General features: G+C 40.5%; 2 protein-coding genes across 2 annotated transcripts; one reads left to right on the forward strand and one right to left on the reverse strand.

Annotated features, from left to right (window-relative positions):
- Window positions 1–503: 503 nt before the first annotated feature.
- Window positions 504–7,713, reverse strand: dcp2 (decapping mRNA 2). Its single transcript, XM_072658129.1, has 11 exons — window positions 7,426–7,713; window positions 5,713–5,864; window positions 5,319–5,446; window positions 5,062–5,160; window positions 4,795–4,947; window positions 4,585–4,697; window positions 4,379–4,474; window positions 3,856–3,982; window positions 2,636–2,719; window positions 2,474–2,525; window positions 504–1,875 (listed from the first exon to the last, which is right to left on the reverse strand). The coding sequence occupies exons 1-11, from the start codon at window positions 7,476–7,478 to the stop codon at window positions 1,736–1,738; spliced, it is 1,197 nt and encodes a 398-aa protein (XP_072514230.1). The 5' UTR covers window positions 7,479–7,713; the 3' UTR covers window positions 504–1,735.
- Window positions 7,714–8,847: 1,134 nt separating this feature from the next.
- reep5 (receptor accessory protein 5) lies at window positions 8,848–16,169 on the forward strand. Its single transcript, XM_072658130.1, has 5 exons — window positions 8,848–9,081; window positions 9,278–9,371; window positions 11,692–11,830; window positions 13,604–13,772; window positions 15,822–16,169. The coding sequence occupies exons 1-5, from the start codon at window positions 8,964–8,966 to the stop codon at window positions 15,869–15,871; spliced, it is 570 nt and encodes a 189-aa protein (XP_072514231.1). The 5' UTR covers window positions 8,848–8,963; the 3' UTR covers window positions 15,872–16,169.
- Window positions 16,170–18,501: the final 2,332 nt, after the last annotated feature.

Here is an 18,501-nt window from a genome sequence, read left to right on the forward strand (position 1 = left end):
TGTAGGACTATGTCTGCTTGTGCATTATGGCTTAGCTTAGCTTTAAAGAAAAAAACAAAACAATCATGATACTAATTTGAGGAACAAAAACAATATTGATATTAATCAATATTCATCTCATTTAGAAAAAGGGGGGGGTTGTTGCAGTTTTGGGGGCCTCCAACTATGCCTAGAAGCTTCACAAGTCCATGATGCTTGTGTACCATATAGTATCAATAGCTGTTAAGTGCAAGAGGCAACCCAAGATAAAAGGTAAAAAGATAAAAAGATAAAACTTGTGCATGGGGCAATTCCATGCCATGCTAAAATGGACAGCAATAGTCTGTAAGAAAAGTGAAGACAAACTCTTTCTTCGACTTCACCAGTGAGAATAAGGCTCGCTGTTCAGTCTGTGGACTGCAGCACTCCTCGGGGAGAGCTCCTCGCTCCATCAAGGGCAAACAAAGCGCATCTGAATGTGTTCAAGCTCTGCTATTTTAAACGAGAGCAGGAGAAAAGCACCATTACCGCCAAAGAGGACAGTGCCTTTATTTAAAAAAAAGAAAACCATACAAGGAGAAAATGAAGATGACCACTAAATGAACATGCACAGTGAAATTCCTTTTGCATAATAGTGAAGGGATTACCAGACAGACTGCAATTCACTTTTTTACAAAAAGTCAGTGCCACTTTCAGAGAGGACATGAAAGTAAAGGTGAACGCAAGTGAATGGGGAAACAAGAATCATTAACATAAAACTCCACCAGCAGCAGTTTCAGCATGATCTTTAAAAATAAAAATATACTCCTCTTGAAAAAGAAAAGACATGACACAAAAACATCAGATGATTTTAAAGCAAGCTCCAAACTCTGAGAACAGTTGGGACAGGCAGAACACAATGGGATGTTGGTAAAACTTTGTTGGATCCCAAACAATGAAAGGCAAAGTGTTGTGTATAGCTGTAGCATTAGCAACTAACATACCTACAGTACTAGGCTTATGTGGCTCAGGATAGCTGTTGCCTTTGAGATGCAACTCATTACATCAATGCTAAACTAAGTTAAGAGGGGTCATTCTGTATTCCATGATAAATACCTTCATGAATTTTCTGCTTCTTTGATTTTATTGGAGACCTAAGAGATGTACTAAATGCAGCAAGAGCAGATTATGAGAGCACCTTTGTTCTGTGCAATAGGCTTTATAACAGACAGCAAAGGCCCTGAATGTACAGCTACCAGTATTCCCCCTTCTGATGACTTACTACATCGGCCAATGTAGCCCATTAATATCTGTAATATGTATGAGGAGGCAGGGTGACTGTAGAGACCAGTGATGTAGAATATAAAAAGCATGACAAACATTAAAGCACAGACCAATGTAAGTCCTCAATTTAAAAGCCCAATAAGAAATAGAAGAATCATCATGGCAGGAGAACAGACTGTTTAACAGGCTCTCAATAAGCGTAAATATAATTCTGGGTGCAATGAAATTCTGCCAGGAACATTAATAGACATAGGCCTAATAAAGCACTTATGTTTAAAACCCAAAAAGAAAAGGACTGTGCATGATTGTGCACATGTGAATAAATTGAAAACAACCTCACTTTGTCACATTGGTCCAACATCCCTTTTATGACCACTCTTGCATAAAAGAACAGAGAAAAAAAATCTGAGTTCAGAGTGGCTCAAGGTGCAACGGATCATGTCTTTAAAATGAGGAGAGTGAAATGAGGGTAGTTCACGTCAGGACCCACGACTCAGGAGTCAAAGCACGACTTCATGATTGCTTCCCGGTCAAACTTGAAGCTGAGGAAGGACTTTGAGGAGAGAATCTGCTCATATTCACCATGGGAAGAGTCTGACTGTCCATTCGAGCCATGCACATCACTCACTGCATCTGGAGGGGGAGGTAGAGAGTGAAATGTGAGACACAATTACAGAGGTTCTTAAAACACAGAGCTAATTCAAAATTCTGAATTCAAAGAACTAATAAGAAGCACCTCATATCCCAATTTTACAGAACAGTCAAAACATTTGAGCACTCAGCCTCACCCAAAGTATAGGAAAGATCACTGTAACTCACTAAATTTACAGCACACAATACACAATATTCAGAATAGTAAAAGCTTTATATGACTATGTCCAGAACGTTTCTACTGCATGAACAAAATGATGTTAGCTGCGTGAACAAAACCTTATCACACTTAACAGCATGACACTCCGATATCTTCGGAATCTCAAACCCTTCCCAGTCTTATGATAATCCAGACGATAACTGATTATCTGATGGTTCTCACTTCTGAATATAATCCTCCTTTGTATTAGCTGGTCTCTACCTGGAGAGGGAGCTAAGGTACAAAACTTTACTTCCATTCAGAATCTTGTAAAATGTAACCCCCCCCCCCCCCCCCCCATTCTTTACTTACAAAGATGAAATTACTGCACTCCCCTTTAGAATGGAACAGTAAAAGCAACCAGCATGCATGTGTGTGTACCTGCATCAAAATTGTCCTGCAGTCTTCTGGGCTGAAGAGTCTTCTCATCTTTCTACAGAAAATAAAAGGAGTTAAAAGTTGAAAACGAAAGTTTACGGCAGGGGATGTCATTACAGCCTGAATTTACTGGTTTAATCGGTAGCATATCAGACGTGCGTGTACCTGTGGATTACTGATCTCATGTGTCCTTTTCTTCATGTTGGGGGAATCCTGGTGCTTCTTTCCATTGCCTTTCACATTGTGGTTCTGCAGAAACAATAAGACCTTTTTTGCAGGTTCCACTGCTAATCTCACCACACAGCTTTATCACACTTTAATAAGCAGATTTGGTTGTTCAACACCAAGATGCTAATTAATTCACAAATTACACTCAGAATTACATTGTGTAAACTGTACACATTTACCCTGATTTTGATGGAGTAACTGTCGGTCAATGAAGGCTTTCTACTAGATTTGGGAGCACTGCTGTGTGCATCCGATTGCATTCAGCAACAGCGTTAGGGAGGTCAGAATGTTGGCTGATCACCACCCCACCTCATTCAATAGGTTCAGGTTTATCTGCTACAAAGAGTCACATCCTATACTATTGGCAATGTTTTTGTACTAGAAAAGCTGTGTATGTGCATTTGCACGTTTGTCAGCAATAGGAGCAACTTAAAGTAGCTGAAGGCATTCCTTAGAAGGAATGTCATTACAAACCAAAAGTAAGACATTCAAAACAATAACAAGTAATTGTGGTCAGAAATCCATCACCACAACAATGCTGCCCTCTACTGGCTGACTTTGCCACAGTTGGCATATGGGGGGCAGGCTCATTTTCCAGGGTTTGATTAATCTAAATCAAAAATCTACAGCTGTTGGGCAAAAGCTAAATCACTTAAACTACATCACTCCATTTAGCAGAATATTGGTATCGTTTTATACACACACTAGGGCAGTGGTCATAGACCCTCTAGCCAGATATCTACCTTCCTGCAGACTGTACTTACAACCCAAATGTAAACACACTTTCAGCTCATTTCAGCTCATCAAGGACCTCTGAAGACACAACCAAGGTGGGGCTGATTATAATAGGGGCTAAAACCTGCAGAAAGCTTGACGCCCAGTAGCAAGGTTTGATACCACTGCACTGGTTTTTGCATACACTAGCTGACTACTAGTCCAATCCACTAGTCTGTGCTCTAGACAGCAGTTAAGAACAGTGCCTAAAGCACAGCAGCAGAAAAATAACAGTGCAGACAGGAAAAGAACAAACTCCCCATGAGAGGCAAGATTCTGGGAGCAGTGATTTAAGTGTGCCGTTTACATCAAACAGTCTACATGAAAAAAGCTAAAAAGCAGCAACTCCTCCATTACATAAACAATTAGGAAAGAAAACAAACCTTGACTTTAAGAAAGTCTGCAAGCTCACATTGACCAGGTTGTCCAAAAACTTTCTGTTGCTTTTGCTTTGTCCAGCCCTCTCCTGGAGATGCTTCCATTGTCATCTGTGTGCGTCTGGGTTTGGAACTGAAGGGGAGGAAATAAGAGGAAGAAAATCTGTTGCATGCTACACCACTTAAGCTAGCTGTTGACAAATGGATTAAAATGAGACATCCTCTTTAAGTGCCTTATTTACAGTTACTCAAATTTAATGTGTGATTAAACCAACCCCCCTGAGTCTGTTGGTAGTCATTTAAGAGGTTTGCTAGTTTCTACAGTTAAAAAAATAAATCCATTGATTATTATACAGTTATGCCCAATTAAATAGATTTTTTTTTAAAACTCTGATCTCAATGCTAAAATAAAATACAATATTCATATAGTGACATTAATGAGCCATGCCTACTGAATCATGTAGCAATGTCAAGCAAAAACACCTGCATGAATGGAGCTCAGGTGCTGAGGACTGGGATATTGTCTTACCGAAAAGGCTTACATGGAGTGCTACCATTGGACAAAAAATCTTCATCACTGCTGGTTGATTCCAGTTTATGCTTGGCTATCCATTCTCGGAGTTGTCTGTGAAAAGGAGAGTGGGGCACTGAAGGTTTCATTTTGTGCAAAAAAAAAAAAAAAAAAAAAGTGTCCTATAATTTATTATAATAACAGAAATAAGATAAAAGACATACCTCATAAAAGGAATAGCCATGAAAAACTTGTTGGGAGCCAGACCAAGCTTGGATTTAGGGGTCATGTCATTTCTATGACATGGAAGTTTGTCAATAGAAAACCATTCAATGTTCTATTGAGAGTAAGAAGCAGAAACAGACATTTTCTCCTACTGTTCTGAAACATCAGGTCACAAACTGGTGGATTATAAAGAATCCAGGATACTATACCCTTATTTCTTTCCTGGTTTTGGGGTTAAATTTGGTGTCTTTTGGAACCCCAGGTATTATGTACAACCGAGCCAGTTGATCTGTGATTCTTTGCTCAATGAATGTGTCCTTACAGATGCGGTCTCGGATATCAAAACCAGTCTCTTCCAAAACCTAAAGCACAATACAACGTTATTAAAGATACATTGAAACCTCTACTCAGCATTATCAGAAAATAATGAGACAACAGATTACTCTGCTCCTTCTCTGAAGTCAATGCCAACTTGCCTCTCGTACAGCACAGTCATGGGGTGCCTCATCTTCGTTGACTTTTCCTTTAGGAAAGCCCCATCCTGATTTTGCTAGATATCCTTGTACCAGTAATGCCTGCACAAAAATGTAAGCTTTATTAATTTATTATTAAACAGGAAAATAAATGCAAACATCATTTAAGGGTGCCAGACTTCAGCCAAATTGTTTATTTTATTTATCTGAAAATCTTTAGGCAGAACACTGGATCTTGCTCATCTTTAGCTGTAACATACATTGTCAAGGGTTTCATCCAGAATAATTGCCCCATATGTAGGAACTCCCATCTTGTACTCTTTCCACTGCTCTAAAACTTTCTGAACATCCTCACCATGGGGAAGCAGGAATGGACAGTGATTAAAAAGTGAGGTTAAAGTTAAGGAAAAATGTCATGGAGGACAACCAACACACAAAAAACAAAAACAAAAACACACAAATAGGTAAATAAGCATTAGGCCCAAAAATCACTACAGATTAGGGATGTGCCTTCAGACAGATTTTGATGTTCAAGAAACCATAAGACTTAAACAAATAAATGGTAAACCATCTCAAACAGTTACCCAAGTAGCCCATGCACATCTCTACTCGTCACATTAAAAACATCAAGTGATGCTGAGACAAAGAGGATATCAGCCTTGGCAAAGTCCCTTATCCCACACTGAGGTAATCCTGGTGTATTCTGCATGTAGAAGTCCAGGTAAAACCAATGGGCGAGCTCGATCTGGAAGCAAACTCTGATGGCATTGTCCCTTTCTTCACTGGGGATGTGGAGGATGAAGCGACTGCAGTGGGGAAAAAGACTTTAGCTTAGAAGTGCATTACAGTGTGGCACGCTGGAGAGTGAAACGCTGCGAGTGCAAGAACTTCAGAGGAACATCATTTTATACAATTAGAAACCAAACATCATGTTAACAGGTCTTAGCAACAAATTTATTTTTAGACACACCTCTTAAAACATATTACAACATAGGGGTAAATCTGATGGCTTAATGTGCAGTCTTACAAAAACTGGTGGAATTCTGCTTGAAGCAACATGGTGTGGTGCTGGTGTAGCACAGTGGGAACAGCACTTTTCCCCATAGAAGAATAGGGGTTGATTCCCCGGTCCTTGTGCAAGACTCATAATACTACATTCATCTACCCGTGCAACATGACTCGTTTTCTACACTAGCCTCCTGAAGCTCCCCACATCAGACTCAAAACCCTGACACTGGCCTGCAAAGTCAGCCCATCTCTATTTGATGGCAATGAAAGACAAGTGTCTAGACTTCTCGGCCTTTGGACCGAGGTGGTGAAATGAACTTCCCCTGGGGGTCTGAACAGCAGAGTCACTTGCCGTTTTCAGATGCAGACTGAAGACCATCTCTTTCTTAATCTTGCACTTATTAAAAGGCTTGTGATTGCACAAGATTTCTTGATATTCAGAGTTTCGTATACATAGGTAGTTGTTCATATTTGGCCGTATCTAAACTTGAGGTGAGGTGAAAGGTGAAGCACTTTTGTAAGACGCTCTGGATAAGAGTAAGCGTAAATTTGATTACTTCTGTGGATTACCTTAACTGCATCACTGGGTATTTGCTAGGACCTTCTCTGAATGAACTGAGTGTTTAATTCAATTTTGTACTTTTAAGCTTTCGGGCAGTCTTACTTTTAAGATTTAACACTGGTCCACCGTGAAACACTACCAAAGAAAGAAGAACGGCGCTTTACAAACTTCAGTTCCTGGGCTTAACACACCTTAACTTTTAACTAGCTACCATTAACCAGTGATCACAAGCAGAGGTGGGATTGTCTGGGGGAAATTAGCCTCAACACTGCTTAGCACAGTTTCTGTCCCTAATCTTTGGCCAGGCCAGGTAAGGTTATTGTTAAGACCCAGGGGTGAGATCTTGGAGAAATCTCCAGAAATTGCTCAAGAATCATTACCAGAGCCTAGACAGGTATGGTATGACCTACTTTGCAGGTGAAAAAAAGGGCAACAGTCATTTTAACGTGTTGTGCTGAAAGTGCTTCAGTTTCCTAGATAGATGTAAACACTAATGTAGATATAAGCTTTGGACTGGTGAGATATGCAGATCCAGGAAGTTAAAATCCACCCCAGGATTTCGCTCTAACTGCCAGAGCGGTTCTGCTGCAGCCAGTCTCTGAGCAGAGGGGCTCAGGCAGTCAGCACGAAACCCTGGGGTGGATTTTCCTGCCTGGCTAACGCGGTAATGAGCAGGAAATTGAGGCTCCGTATGCACTCTGTTAACGACTGAGATGTGAGTGGGCGATAGTTAGCTACTAGTCAAGTGGCCGGCTTATCGTATACCAGCTCTGTAACATCATTTAACCTATCGTTACCTGCAAAGGTCGTCCAATACGCCGTTGGGAATCTCCCCTCGTTTTGTCTCCATGTTAAGGGCAAACACATCCCGAACTCACAGAACTAGTTCGACGAAAACAAAACAGCGCAAAGCTACCACGCTTGCTCAACTCGCACTGAAAAACTGGTGATAAAGAGACATGACCCTCCCCTCATCAACATTACCCCTTCCCAAAATATCGGGGGGACCAAAGCACAACAGTCGCGGACAGACTGCTGGACTGTTTGGTTCCAACGCAGCCTGAGCTAACTAGCATTAGCGGGACTTTATGAAAACATCACGAGGAGGCGGGCCGAAAGAAGCCCCGACCAATAGCAGGCTGCAGAACGAGTAACGATGGCGCTCACGGCCAATCATTTTACTTCTAGTATGATCAACAGGGATCAACAGCCAATCACATTTGTTTTCCAGCAGAGACGACTTCCTCTGTGTAGTCGACATGACGCGGGAGAAGAGGGGAAACAAAGATGGGTGGATGTGTTTGAGAGGGTTTTGCTCATAGAGGGTCTTCAGCTAACCTTAATATTACATAAATATAATTTTAATAAGAATTTATTAAGACGGATTCATCTGACTTGCATTAAAATGTAACCTATTCCGATTAATCTATTAATAGTTCTGCCTCCGTGTGTTAATTCCTAATTTTACGGATTTACCATCTCGTGCCAGGTGTGTACGGAGCGCTTATCAGCGTTGAAAATAAATAAATAAATAATCAAATAAAATAATAAAAATAAAATAATATTTAGAGGCGTAAAACATTCCCTCGGTATAATGCATCGTTCCTTCTGTTTAATACATGATTTAGAAATAAAGGGAGCAAATTATTAATAAATCGTTCAGTATAATATAATAATCCAGTTTAACTTTATTAACTACATGGGAAATATATATATTTTTTTCTATAATATTTTATTCATTTATTAAATTGAGGAAACACGCAGTCAAATTAAGAGAACATCTCATTAATCGTATTAAGTTTCCAAATATTATTTTTGTATTTTGATACTTCAGGGGCTCTGTAGTAGGGTGTGAATCTGCAATGTGTAAATATTGATTATATGGGAAGGGTGTGGCTGTGTGGCTGAGACCCGTTGCTATGACGTCAGATTCAGCGAATCTCTGACGATGCATCCAGACTGGGAGGGAGAGAGAGAGAGAGAGAGAGAGAGAGAGAGAGAGGTGTAGACAGAGAGAGAGAGAGAGAGAGAGAGAGAGAGAGAGAGAGAGAGAGAGGTGTAGACAGAGAGAGAGAGAGAGAGAGAGAGAGAGAGAGAGAGGTGTAGACAGAGAGAGAGAGAGAGAGAGAGAGAGAGAGAGAGAGAGAGAGAGAGAGAGGTGTAGACAGAGAGAGAGAGAGAGAGAGAGAGAGGTGTAGACAGAGAGAGAGAGAGAGAGAGAGAGAGAGAGAGAGACACAGAGAGAGAGAGAGAGAGAGAGAGAGAGGTGTAGACAGACTGCAGTCGGTGAAGTTTATTTCACTGCCGAACAAAGCCGACGTTTCTACGATTAAACATGGCTCAGGGGCTGAAGGACAGATTCGAGAAGTTTCTCTACGAGAAAAATCTCATGACCGACGTCTTGGCGAAGATAGAGGCCAAAACGGGAGTCAGTCGCACGTACATCGCCCTCGGTGAGTAACGTTAGCCCGGTTCCTGCTGCACTGTGGGCTGCCAGGGTTTGGGGAAACTCGCCTACCCGTTCCTGTGGAGAAACGCAGAGGGGGTACCGTGATGAGGCCGTGGGGGAAAGCGGTCAGGTCTGGGATGTGCTGTTTACAGTTTGGCCTTCTTGCTGTTGGAGATGCTGAAGCCGCTCTTGTGTTGCAGTTGTCATCGCGTTGATCTCCATTTACCTCGTGGTGGGTTATGGCGCTTCCTTGCTGTGCAACCTGATCGGATTCGTCTACCCTGCGTACATATCGTGAGTTGTCATCTTCTGCTCTCTTGCCTTTTCGCTGAAAATGTTCGACAATGGCAATTATAACCTCTCAGTGAAACCGGAGCCGCTGCTGCCATGTACGCCACCCACCCAAAATGTGAGGCCTTGTATGAGCTGGAAGGCCTGGCAGGGTTCAACTCACTGCTTTCCTGCAGTACATATCAGATGTCTGTGGGTGGGACAGTTTAGATAGGGTGCTAGTGACTTTTCAGACAGTTTGTTGATATATGTGATGCCTCACCTGATTACAGCTTGAGTAGGCCTTAAATATTATATGTTAAAATAAGCACTGTGGCAATGCCCGTGTTTTATTTTGTGAAGATTTCCAAATCTCAGGTTAATATTAATAAAAGTTTCAGGCAACGGTAATATTTGGTGCTTCACACACTGCACTGCAGTCAGTCCGCTGAACCAGGGCCTATTCTGCTCCTCTGTAATGATACGAGCAGCCGGTCAGTTTCCTATGACCCCTTCATACTGGAATATTAAGGAACATGTCCAACACGTCCAATTATTATGGGTTTTTGTGTCTAATAGCACAAATATGATGAAATATGATTAGGCAGTGTACAGTTGGGTCAGTATATCATGTACAGTAATGTTACATCATTTGTTTTGTTCACCTGCTGCTGTCCAATGAAAAACAGGTATGTCCACCTTTATGTTTTTAGTTTTCTTCATGGTTCAAACCCTGTAGCTGCTCTGAACCACGTGTCCATAAATCTGGATGAACAGACCAATAGAAATGCTCTAAAATGACTCTTATTTTACATTAACTGACATTCAGATTTCACCATTTTGGAGATGAATGTGTTTCATTGGACAGCGCCGTTATTATATCCACGTGATATCCACAGTGTGCTCAGAAGAGCATCTTGTGACAGTTCTTCACAATAAAATATCATAAAAACATTGTAACATAGCATGTCTAAGTGCAAATTAGGGATCTTATTAAGGGGCTATAAATAGTACAACCCCCCCCTCAAATGAAGTGCAGCATGTCTCTATTTACAGACTGAAATATCAACATCACAAAAGCACAGTTTCATCCAACACAAAGTCTATTACTGATTTATATATTTTAAAAGTTACAGGTCATAATTAACTAGCCTAATCAATGAGTTTTAATGAGCAGGGGCTCCCACAAAAATGTATATATAAATATACATATATATAATATGTATGTGTGTGTGTGTGTGTGTGTGTGTGTATTATCTATATATGTATATTCTCTCTTTACAGGAGAAAGCCTTTTCAGTGAAAGTCAATGTAAAGAGATTTTAGAGCATCTCTAATTAATGACTATTCATCATAAAATGTTCACCCAATGTAAAATTGTCAAACAACTGCCAGCTTCAAATAATTAGTAAAGAATGGAGATACATGTTTAGTTGCACAACAGCTTCCATATGTATTTGTATAAAACAGCATATAAGAATGTAATAAGCCTATCATAAGCTGCTTTGTTGGAGTCATAACACTGCAGCAGGTTATTTGAATGTATTGTTACTGGCATGTACTGCAGCCATGCAGAAATGCAGAAGCTGTCGTTCAGGATATTTCCTCATCACGTTAGTACCATAGAAAATGCAAACCTCATGTATTTCTGAGTATATTATATCTAAAAGAGTACAGTCCAGCTCTTATAGTTAATATAGCTTTTATAGTAGTTGTCAGTCCTCTTCCGTGTGCCACAGAAATGGACAGGAAGCACCAACAGTGTGGCTTCAGATGCATTGGACATGGTCACACGTGGTATAGACTTCTGTGAAGGCTGAGGATCGTTCTGAAGAAGGAAAAAAAAGTGCTGTTTATTCTGTTGCTCAGCGACCTCGGCCTGTGCGTTTCTGTAAAATTCAGCCTCTACGCATGCTAAACCACAAGCGCTCTTGTGACTCATCTGTATCAGACATGGCTGTGGCTAGGCCAACTCCTAGTTGACTCCATATGTAACGCACACTCGTAGTTATTACTCACAGTGTGTCCTCATACTGGACTCCTGTGTGCAAAATCCACGCCTTTACTTCATGCCTTTACTTCCTGCTTTTACTTCATGTCTTTACTTGCCCTTTATTTCACACACAAAACGAAATCAACTGAACAAGTCTCTGCGATGCAAATAAGCTCGTAGATAAATATCTGCTTGTTTGCATGTTAGGAATTCAAATGGCAGTTGTTGAACTGAGGGGACATGACAAAGTAAATAGTAAGGTACAAAGAGGTAAAACGACCATTTGGTAAATCTGTGCCTGTTTTTGTCTCACATTACCTTAATACACAAAACCCACTTGTTTATTCACAGAATCAAAGCCATCGAAAGCGCAGATAAAGAAGATGACACAAAATGGCTTACTTATTGGGTAGTGTACGGCGTGTTCAGCGTGGCTGAGTTCTTTGCTGACATTTTCCTGTCATGGTTTCCATTCTATTACATCGGAAAGGTAAGTGTGTGTGTTTGAGAGTTAGGGTGATATTGCAAAATGATATCACAGTACCATCTTAACAAGCCACAGTACATATACTCAAAAGATTGCCAAATGCTTTCATATGTATAGAACTCCAGAATGATTTAACATTAGAATTAATGCTAGAATGAATTAATTTACCTTACAGATGTACTAAATAGTAAATCCAGTAGTCTGAGTGTGTACTTTGTTAGTGAACTGACCATGGAGTTCTTCAGTTCCACCAGAGTTCACAATTATTACCTGATTTACTTAAATTAAGGTTCAACCATATAGAACCATTTAAAATGTTTAATAAGGAAACCATCTGTAAGAATTAGCCTTTGTATTTGAGAAGGAAAATTGCTTTACTAAAGAAGCATTGAAGAAGTGGTGTAAGTGTAAGGTAGTGCATTGGTTTTAAAAATGTAAGGGCAGACACTGTACGCTCTTACAAAAGTGCCTCACTGTTTACTCAGATAATATCCTTAGCTAGTTTGTACCGGCTAGGATCCAAAATCTACCTCTTAAGTTTAGATACTACTAAATACAGAAGTACTCATGGAGACCACAATACTGAACATACTCAACTACTTCACCCAAGTACACTGGAAGAGATGGGTCGGCGTTTAAAGACAGCGAGGGACACCCAGGGAAGTTCGTTCCACCACTTCGGTGCCAGGACAGAACAAAGTCAGGATGCTAGTCTTCCATGGATCTTAATGGATGGCGGGTCAAGCCGAGCCGTACTTGAAGCTGGAAGGTCTTTTGCCACAGATCGGCTTTTGACCATTGCTATCAAGTCCGGAGGGGCTGGTCCATTCTTGACTTTGTAGACCAGCGTCATTCACAGTGGTTTAAACTGATGATGCAATCTGCAGTTATAGAAATTGGTCCAGGAGACATTCCTGTCATTCCTGTCATCCTTCTCAGATCTGCACTCCTGAGCTCCTTTGACTTTCTGTCCCACAAAAGAAACAGTTCAAAAAGATTATTAAAGGCCTAACATTGCCATAGCATTCATATCCATGATGAGTGTATGCAAACTGTCAACCACAACTGTAACTGTTATACTCCCAATGACTAATTTGATCATTAAGGCTGACTGTGACTCAGTATATCATGATAATGATAACGTATCATCATATCACCCATCCCTTTGTGCGTGCACACAAATACAGCCTTCATTGTCTGTGTGTGAGCGGAATGTCTGTTAGGCAATGCTGATCTATCAGATGAATGGTTGCTGTTTGAGAAGGCAGTGTTTTGAGCTGTTTTTGTCAATAGTAACTCGGGTCTGTTTGCTGAGACAGGGGTAAAGGTTAGGATAAGAGTGTGTGTGAGACTCTTTAAGACAACTGATTTAATGCTCCTCCTCCAAAGTAAACGTTACAGCAGTCCATTGAGGTGGTAGAATGTTGAAATGAGAGCGTATGTAATACAGAGGGTACAGTAAGGTAAAGGAAACCGGATTCCTACGGCCATGCAAGTTAGAAAACGCTCCAGCTCTGTGTTTTCTTTGTTCTGCCGTAGAGGTGGTGGTCACTTTATAGTATCCTTAGGTGATGGTTGAATACTTTAAATATTTTCAACCTTCTATTTAACATCCTAATTGTGTGTGAGGATTAATAATAGAATAGACAGATTAATAGAGCATCCAACACCTCTTCCATACACTTCTATATAATTAGATTGCACTGAGCTCAGAGTGTGTGAAATCATGTGATGCATGTGTTATAATGCGTTCCCCCCCTCCTTTTGGTGCTTTAGTGTGCTTTCCTGGTTTGGTGCATGGCCCCGACTCCCTCTAACGGCTCCATCCTTATCTACACCCGCATCATCCGCCCTTTCTTCCTGAAGAACGAGGCCAAGATCGATGATGTAGTGAAGGACCTCAAAGACAAAGCGTCAGAGGCTGCAGACAAGTTTAAAGATGAGGGTAAAAGCATCACATCTTTCCCAACAGTGCTGTGTTCTGTTCAGCTTCTTTGCTTTGGATTCCGATTCAAGGAACAGTACAGACCAGGAAGCGTACCGATTCATCATGAGGGATTTGTTTTGCCTGCAGGCTGTGCTTTGGTTTTTTTTTATGTTGTTGTTCTTGTTGCTTCAGCCCAGCTGGGAGACACTTTCTGCCACTAGCGCCACTTATTAATTAAATAAAATCTGTGCAGCTCTGATTTTGCTGTATATTTGACTAAGTGTTTTACAGATACACTTCCTCTAGATATTGACAGTTTCCTGTAAATAATGGTAGTGCTTAATTCTGTAGTGACCGTAGGACATGCTTTTCAGCCCACTCTTCCATGTAAAACTCTTTCAGAGTTTTCAGGCTTGACCTGCTGATGTCAGTTCCTGCAATGCATTTTAAGAGCCTTTAGGTCAATAGTCTTGACGAAGCTGCTCTGTAACAAGCCAAATTATCCCTGTAATTAGGTCTAGTTCATCAGAGGGAGTCATTACGCCTCTAGTTTTGAGGATGGCATATTTTTTAATCACTTTAAACTTTAAATGAATGCAGAATGCAAGTGGCACTTTCTCCCCTCAAAAACTCATAAACCCTCTGTGTACAAAGGTTTGTAGATACCCGCTCGTCCCAGTCTTCTGAAATCAAGGGTATTCATAACTGTAAGGAGTTAGCAGCTCCCCCCTTGTATTTTCTCCATCATTATGTATGTTCTTCTAAGTGGTGCGAAGTAAAGCACTTTAACCACAGGACATTACAGCTTTAAAACTGAGAATTTTCTCACTTTTTTATACCATATGAGAACACAGCACACTCATGGTTGATCTTTTTAGGCATTGCCACTGTTTTTTGTTTGGGTTTTTTTTTGGCCTGAAGTACCAAGGTTGCGCTGTTTAAGAACAAATTCTCAAAAAGCAGTTGAATAATATGGCATAATATGCTTAACAGTAAACAGTAGAATATTTTAATTTAGCCCTATATAAATCTTTGAAGGATTCTGGGTTTTAATATAGACTTGCCTCCTCGCCTTTTGCAGCTCTAACAGCTTTTGCTCTTCTGGGAAGGCTTTCCACAGGATTTTGGAGTGTGTCTGTGGGAAGTTTTGTTTATTTATCCAGACGAACATTTGTGAGGCCAGACACTGATGTTGGATTAGAAGGCCAGGCTTGCAAAAGGTGTTCCATAGAGTTGAGGTCAGGGCTCTGTGGGGGCCAGTCAAGGTCTTCCACACCCAAAATCGCTTTGTGCACTAAAGCACATTAATGCCGGAACGTTTGGCTTTCCCCAAACATTTCCACAAAGTTGGAAGCAATGATCGTCCAAAATAAAGCATTAAGCGAAACCTTAATGCTTCAGCAGATAAAGTGGTATAGGTCAAATTTTGCAAACAACCCCATAGCATTATCCCTCCTCCACCAAACGTTTGGCAAACAGTTGGCACAGTGCAGCCTTTTGTTATCTTGTCATTTGTCAAACCCAGAACTGCCACATAGAAAAGCGTGAGTCGTCACTCCACAGAAGACCTGATGAGACTGAATGAAACACCTGAATTCAATGATACGACTTTGGCCATATAGTATATATATATATATATATATATATATATATATATATATATATATATATATATATAATGACATTGGTTCACACAAAATACACAAACATTCCTGATAAAGATTCGGTGTGTCTGTCGACAAACAGCACTATGGACCATCCCAGATAAGTTAGTTGCGCTACTGAACACACACACACACACATACAGACAATACTGGGGGGCTTTATACCCCTCTAGCCAATAATTGGCATTGGTCATGGTTACTCTTACAGCGCTTACAGATTATACAAGCTTAATGTCAAGCTATACAGTAGCTGAATGAACCTTTAAAAGGGCTGTGTGTATTGACTGTCATTAAACAAACCTCATATTTAACCAGTATTATTTCTAAGGGTTCGTTTGAAGTGGTGTGGATTGCTGAGCGTGAGTTTGACCTTCACTGAACTGTTCTCATTCTTTCCTTACAGCCAAGAAAGCCACAGCAAACCTCATATTTGAAGAGAAGAAGAGTACCTAAGAATCTCGGCGACAGAAACCACTTCAGCTGCTGCGTATCCCTTATGACCTTCACAAGCCTGAAGAAAATGTTGCCTTTGGTTTTTAGAGTGTGTGTATGTGTGTGTGTATGTATGTGTGTATGTAAACAACTGGAAAATTGCTCCTGGTTTCTCTCACTTTTCCTGTCTGTAAAGAAGGCAGTGCTGCCAGTACAAAGCGAGTTACTTTTAAATATATATCACATATAATACCGCATGACAGTGACGATCTACCGCTGTGCTTCAGTCCCAATAAACCAAACTCTTACCTCTTAATAACCTTTCTTTTTGTCTTTTTCAATAACCACAGTAGTTTAAAGCAATAATAAAGGTAAAGGTGCACGTATGTGACACTGTACAGCGAAATGTGTCCTCCGCATTCAACCCATCTGTGGTAGTGAACACACACTCACACACACACACTAGTGAACTAGGGGCAGTGAGTACACACACACCCAGAGCGGTGGGCAGCCAACTCCAGCGCCCAGGGAGCAGAGAAGGTAAAGGGCCTTGCCAACCCTGTTATCGATAGCCCGACGCTTTAACCGCTGAGCCACCACTGCCCCTAATAGGTATCATTTGTACCTTAAAATGAAACCAATGAAATGAAATCATTGTGATGCTCCACTGACCTGTAGAATAACACCTCTGTCATTGCTACTCTGGGCTCGACACGCTGCTAACTGCACTGTGTGACTGGTGAAGCGGGCAGAACAGCACTCACGAGAACTGCATATTGCTGCGTGTCTCCAGTCATTCTGATGTAAATCCTGTAATATTACTCTGCCACTTCTGTCCATGTGCTTCTGTCACTTTTAGTGACTTTTCTGTGTCTCTCAGCTTGTAAAATGCACATCAAAAGCATGTCCTTTAGGGGTGGCTGAAAGCATGAATTCCACTTTCTGACCGTAGGAGCTAGAAATACCAATTCCTGCATAACGCTGCTTTAATACACTCTTAAAAACCATGATAATTCAGTGTTCAAATTTAAATTTATGTGGATAGTGCTTTTAACAACAGATGTCACAAAGCAGCTTCACTGAGATTCCGGTCTGAGCGCCAAGACAGCAAACCAGTGGCGGCAGGGGCAAGGGAACACTCTCGGAGCGAGAGGAAGAACTCAAAGAACCAATCCTTCTCTGTTCGACACCCATCCTCCTCTACTCTTTCGGTTGATGCTTTAAAAGGTTTTTTAAGTGATGCCATAAAAAACACTTGATTGCATAAAGAACCGTGGACCATTTTCACCAACCACTCTTAAGAAGAATGCTCTTCTTAGGAATCTTAAAACCTACCTACACACTTTTCGTACTGGGGATTTGTTCAGTTTTTTAGAGGACAGTGGACTCCATCATGATAAGAGCAGAGCTGTAAACAATAATGTGGTTTAGAACACATCATGAACCAAACTCAGACTCTTTTAGTTTAGACATTTCCTCAAAATAAAAATGTAAGAAAATTGTATGGAGGATTTTGGTGAATGCGGCTCAGTCGTTGTAATAGAGATGTGAGAGTGAAGAAACTTTTAAAGGTCTGAAGGACCGTCACCTATAAATATAAAGGTTATAATTATAGATGAGCTCATATAAAAGTTCTTCACACACTTCACACTCATCTCTGTGAAGCCAAAAGTGGTTCTTGTAAGGAATCACTCAGAGAAGTGAGGTGTAGTAAGTGCTGAGGTTCATCTTTACTAATAGCAGAAGTGAAAGGAAGGTATTTGAGTTATTGTGCTGTTGAACACAACTGAATATTAAATTACATTTCCACAAGAAATGAAAAAAGCAAGAGGACTTATTTTTCTTTTGCCAGTCGGTTGTGCTGCTTTGTGTTTGAGTTGATTGATTTATTATTAATAAAGTTAATGAAGAAAACAGCTCACCTGGTATCAAGACCTAAGAGACGCTGGAGCTAAAACAGCTAAATGTAAAAACACACCCGCACTTAAATCCATGCAAAAAGTTTTTAAGGCCATAGAAACTTAGCCAGACTGTTGAGTGTGCAGATAACTTTTTTAAAATTGTGCTTTTATTATTCATATTAATTAATTAATTCCTATTGATGTAAAGTGAACTTGCCCACAACGTTGCTGCTAGTGTATCTTTGTGCGAGGACTAGTTCTGCCACTCTACACAACAGAGCATCACACACCACCAACTTGACCAAAAGGGTCAAGTTGTCCTTTCACTTTTCAGTACTTGAGTATGTTTCAAAATCCAGACTTTTTATTGGCACTAATCATATTTGCGGCTCACATTACGTGGCTTGATCTTGAAAAAAAAAAAAGTCATACTTTTAACACACTCACACACAGCAGCCAACTCACCACGGAAAATGTGCCATGGTTTGTTCAAATGAGTGCAATCAGTCCCAACAGAAACCTCATTTCCTTTCCCCTAATTTCACCACTTCCCTTTGGTTGTTACTTCACTCGTCATGTGAACAGAAGCACTGCCAGCCTAATATTGCTCTGAGTCTTATTAAATTGCATTGTTTTAATACAAATAATGTACTTCTCAAACATCTTTCTCCTCGATTATGCAGCTTGTATCTGTTGGCTTTCGCAATAAACCACATTAGAAAAAAAGATAAATCCAGGGGTTGAATAATC

This window comes from Salminus brasiliensis, chromosome 16 (assembly GCF_030463535.1).
Source record: "Salminus brasiliensis chromosome 16, fSalBra1.hap2, whole genome shotgun sequence".
Taxonomy (NCBI): domain Eukaryota; kingdom Metazoa; phylum Chordata; class Actinopteri; order Characiformes; family Bryconidae; genus Salminus; species Salminus brasiliensis.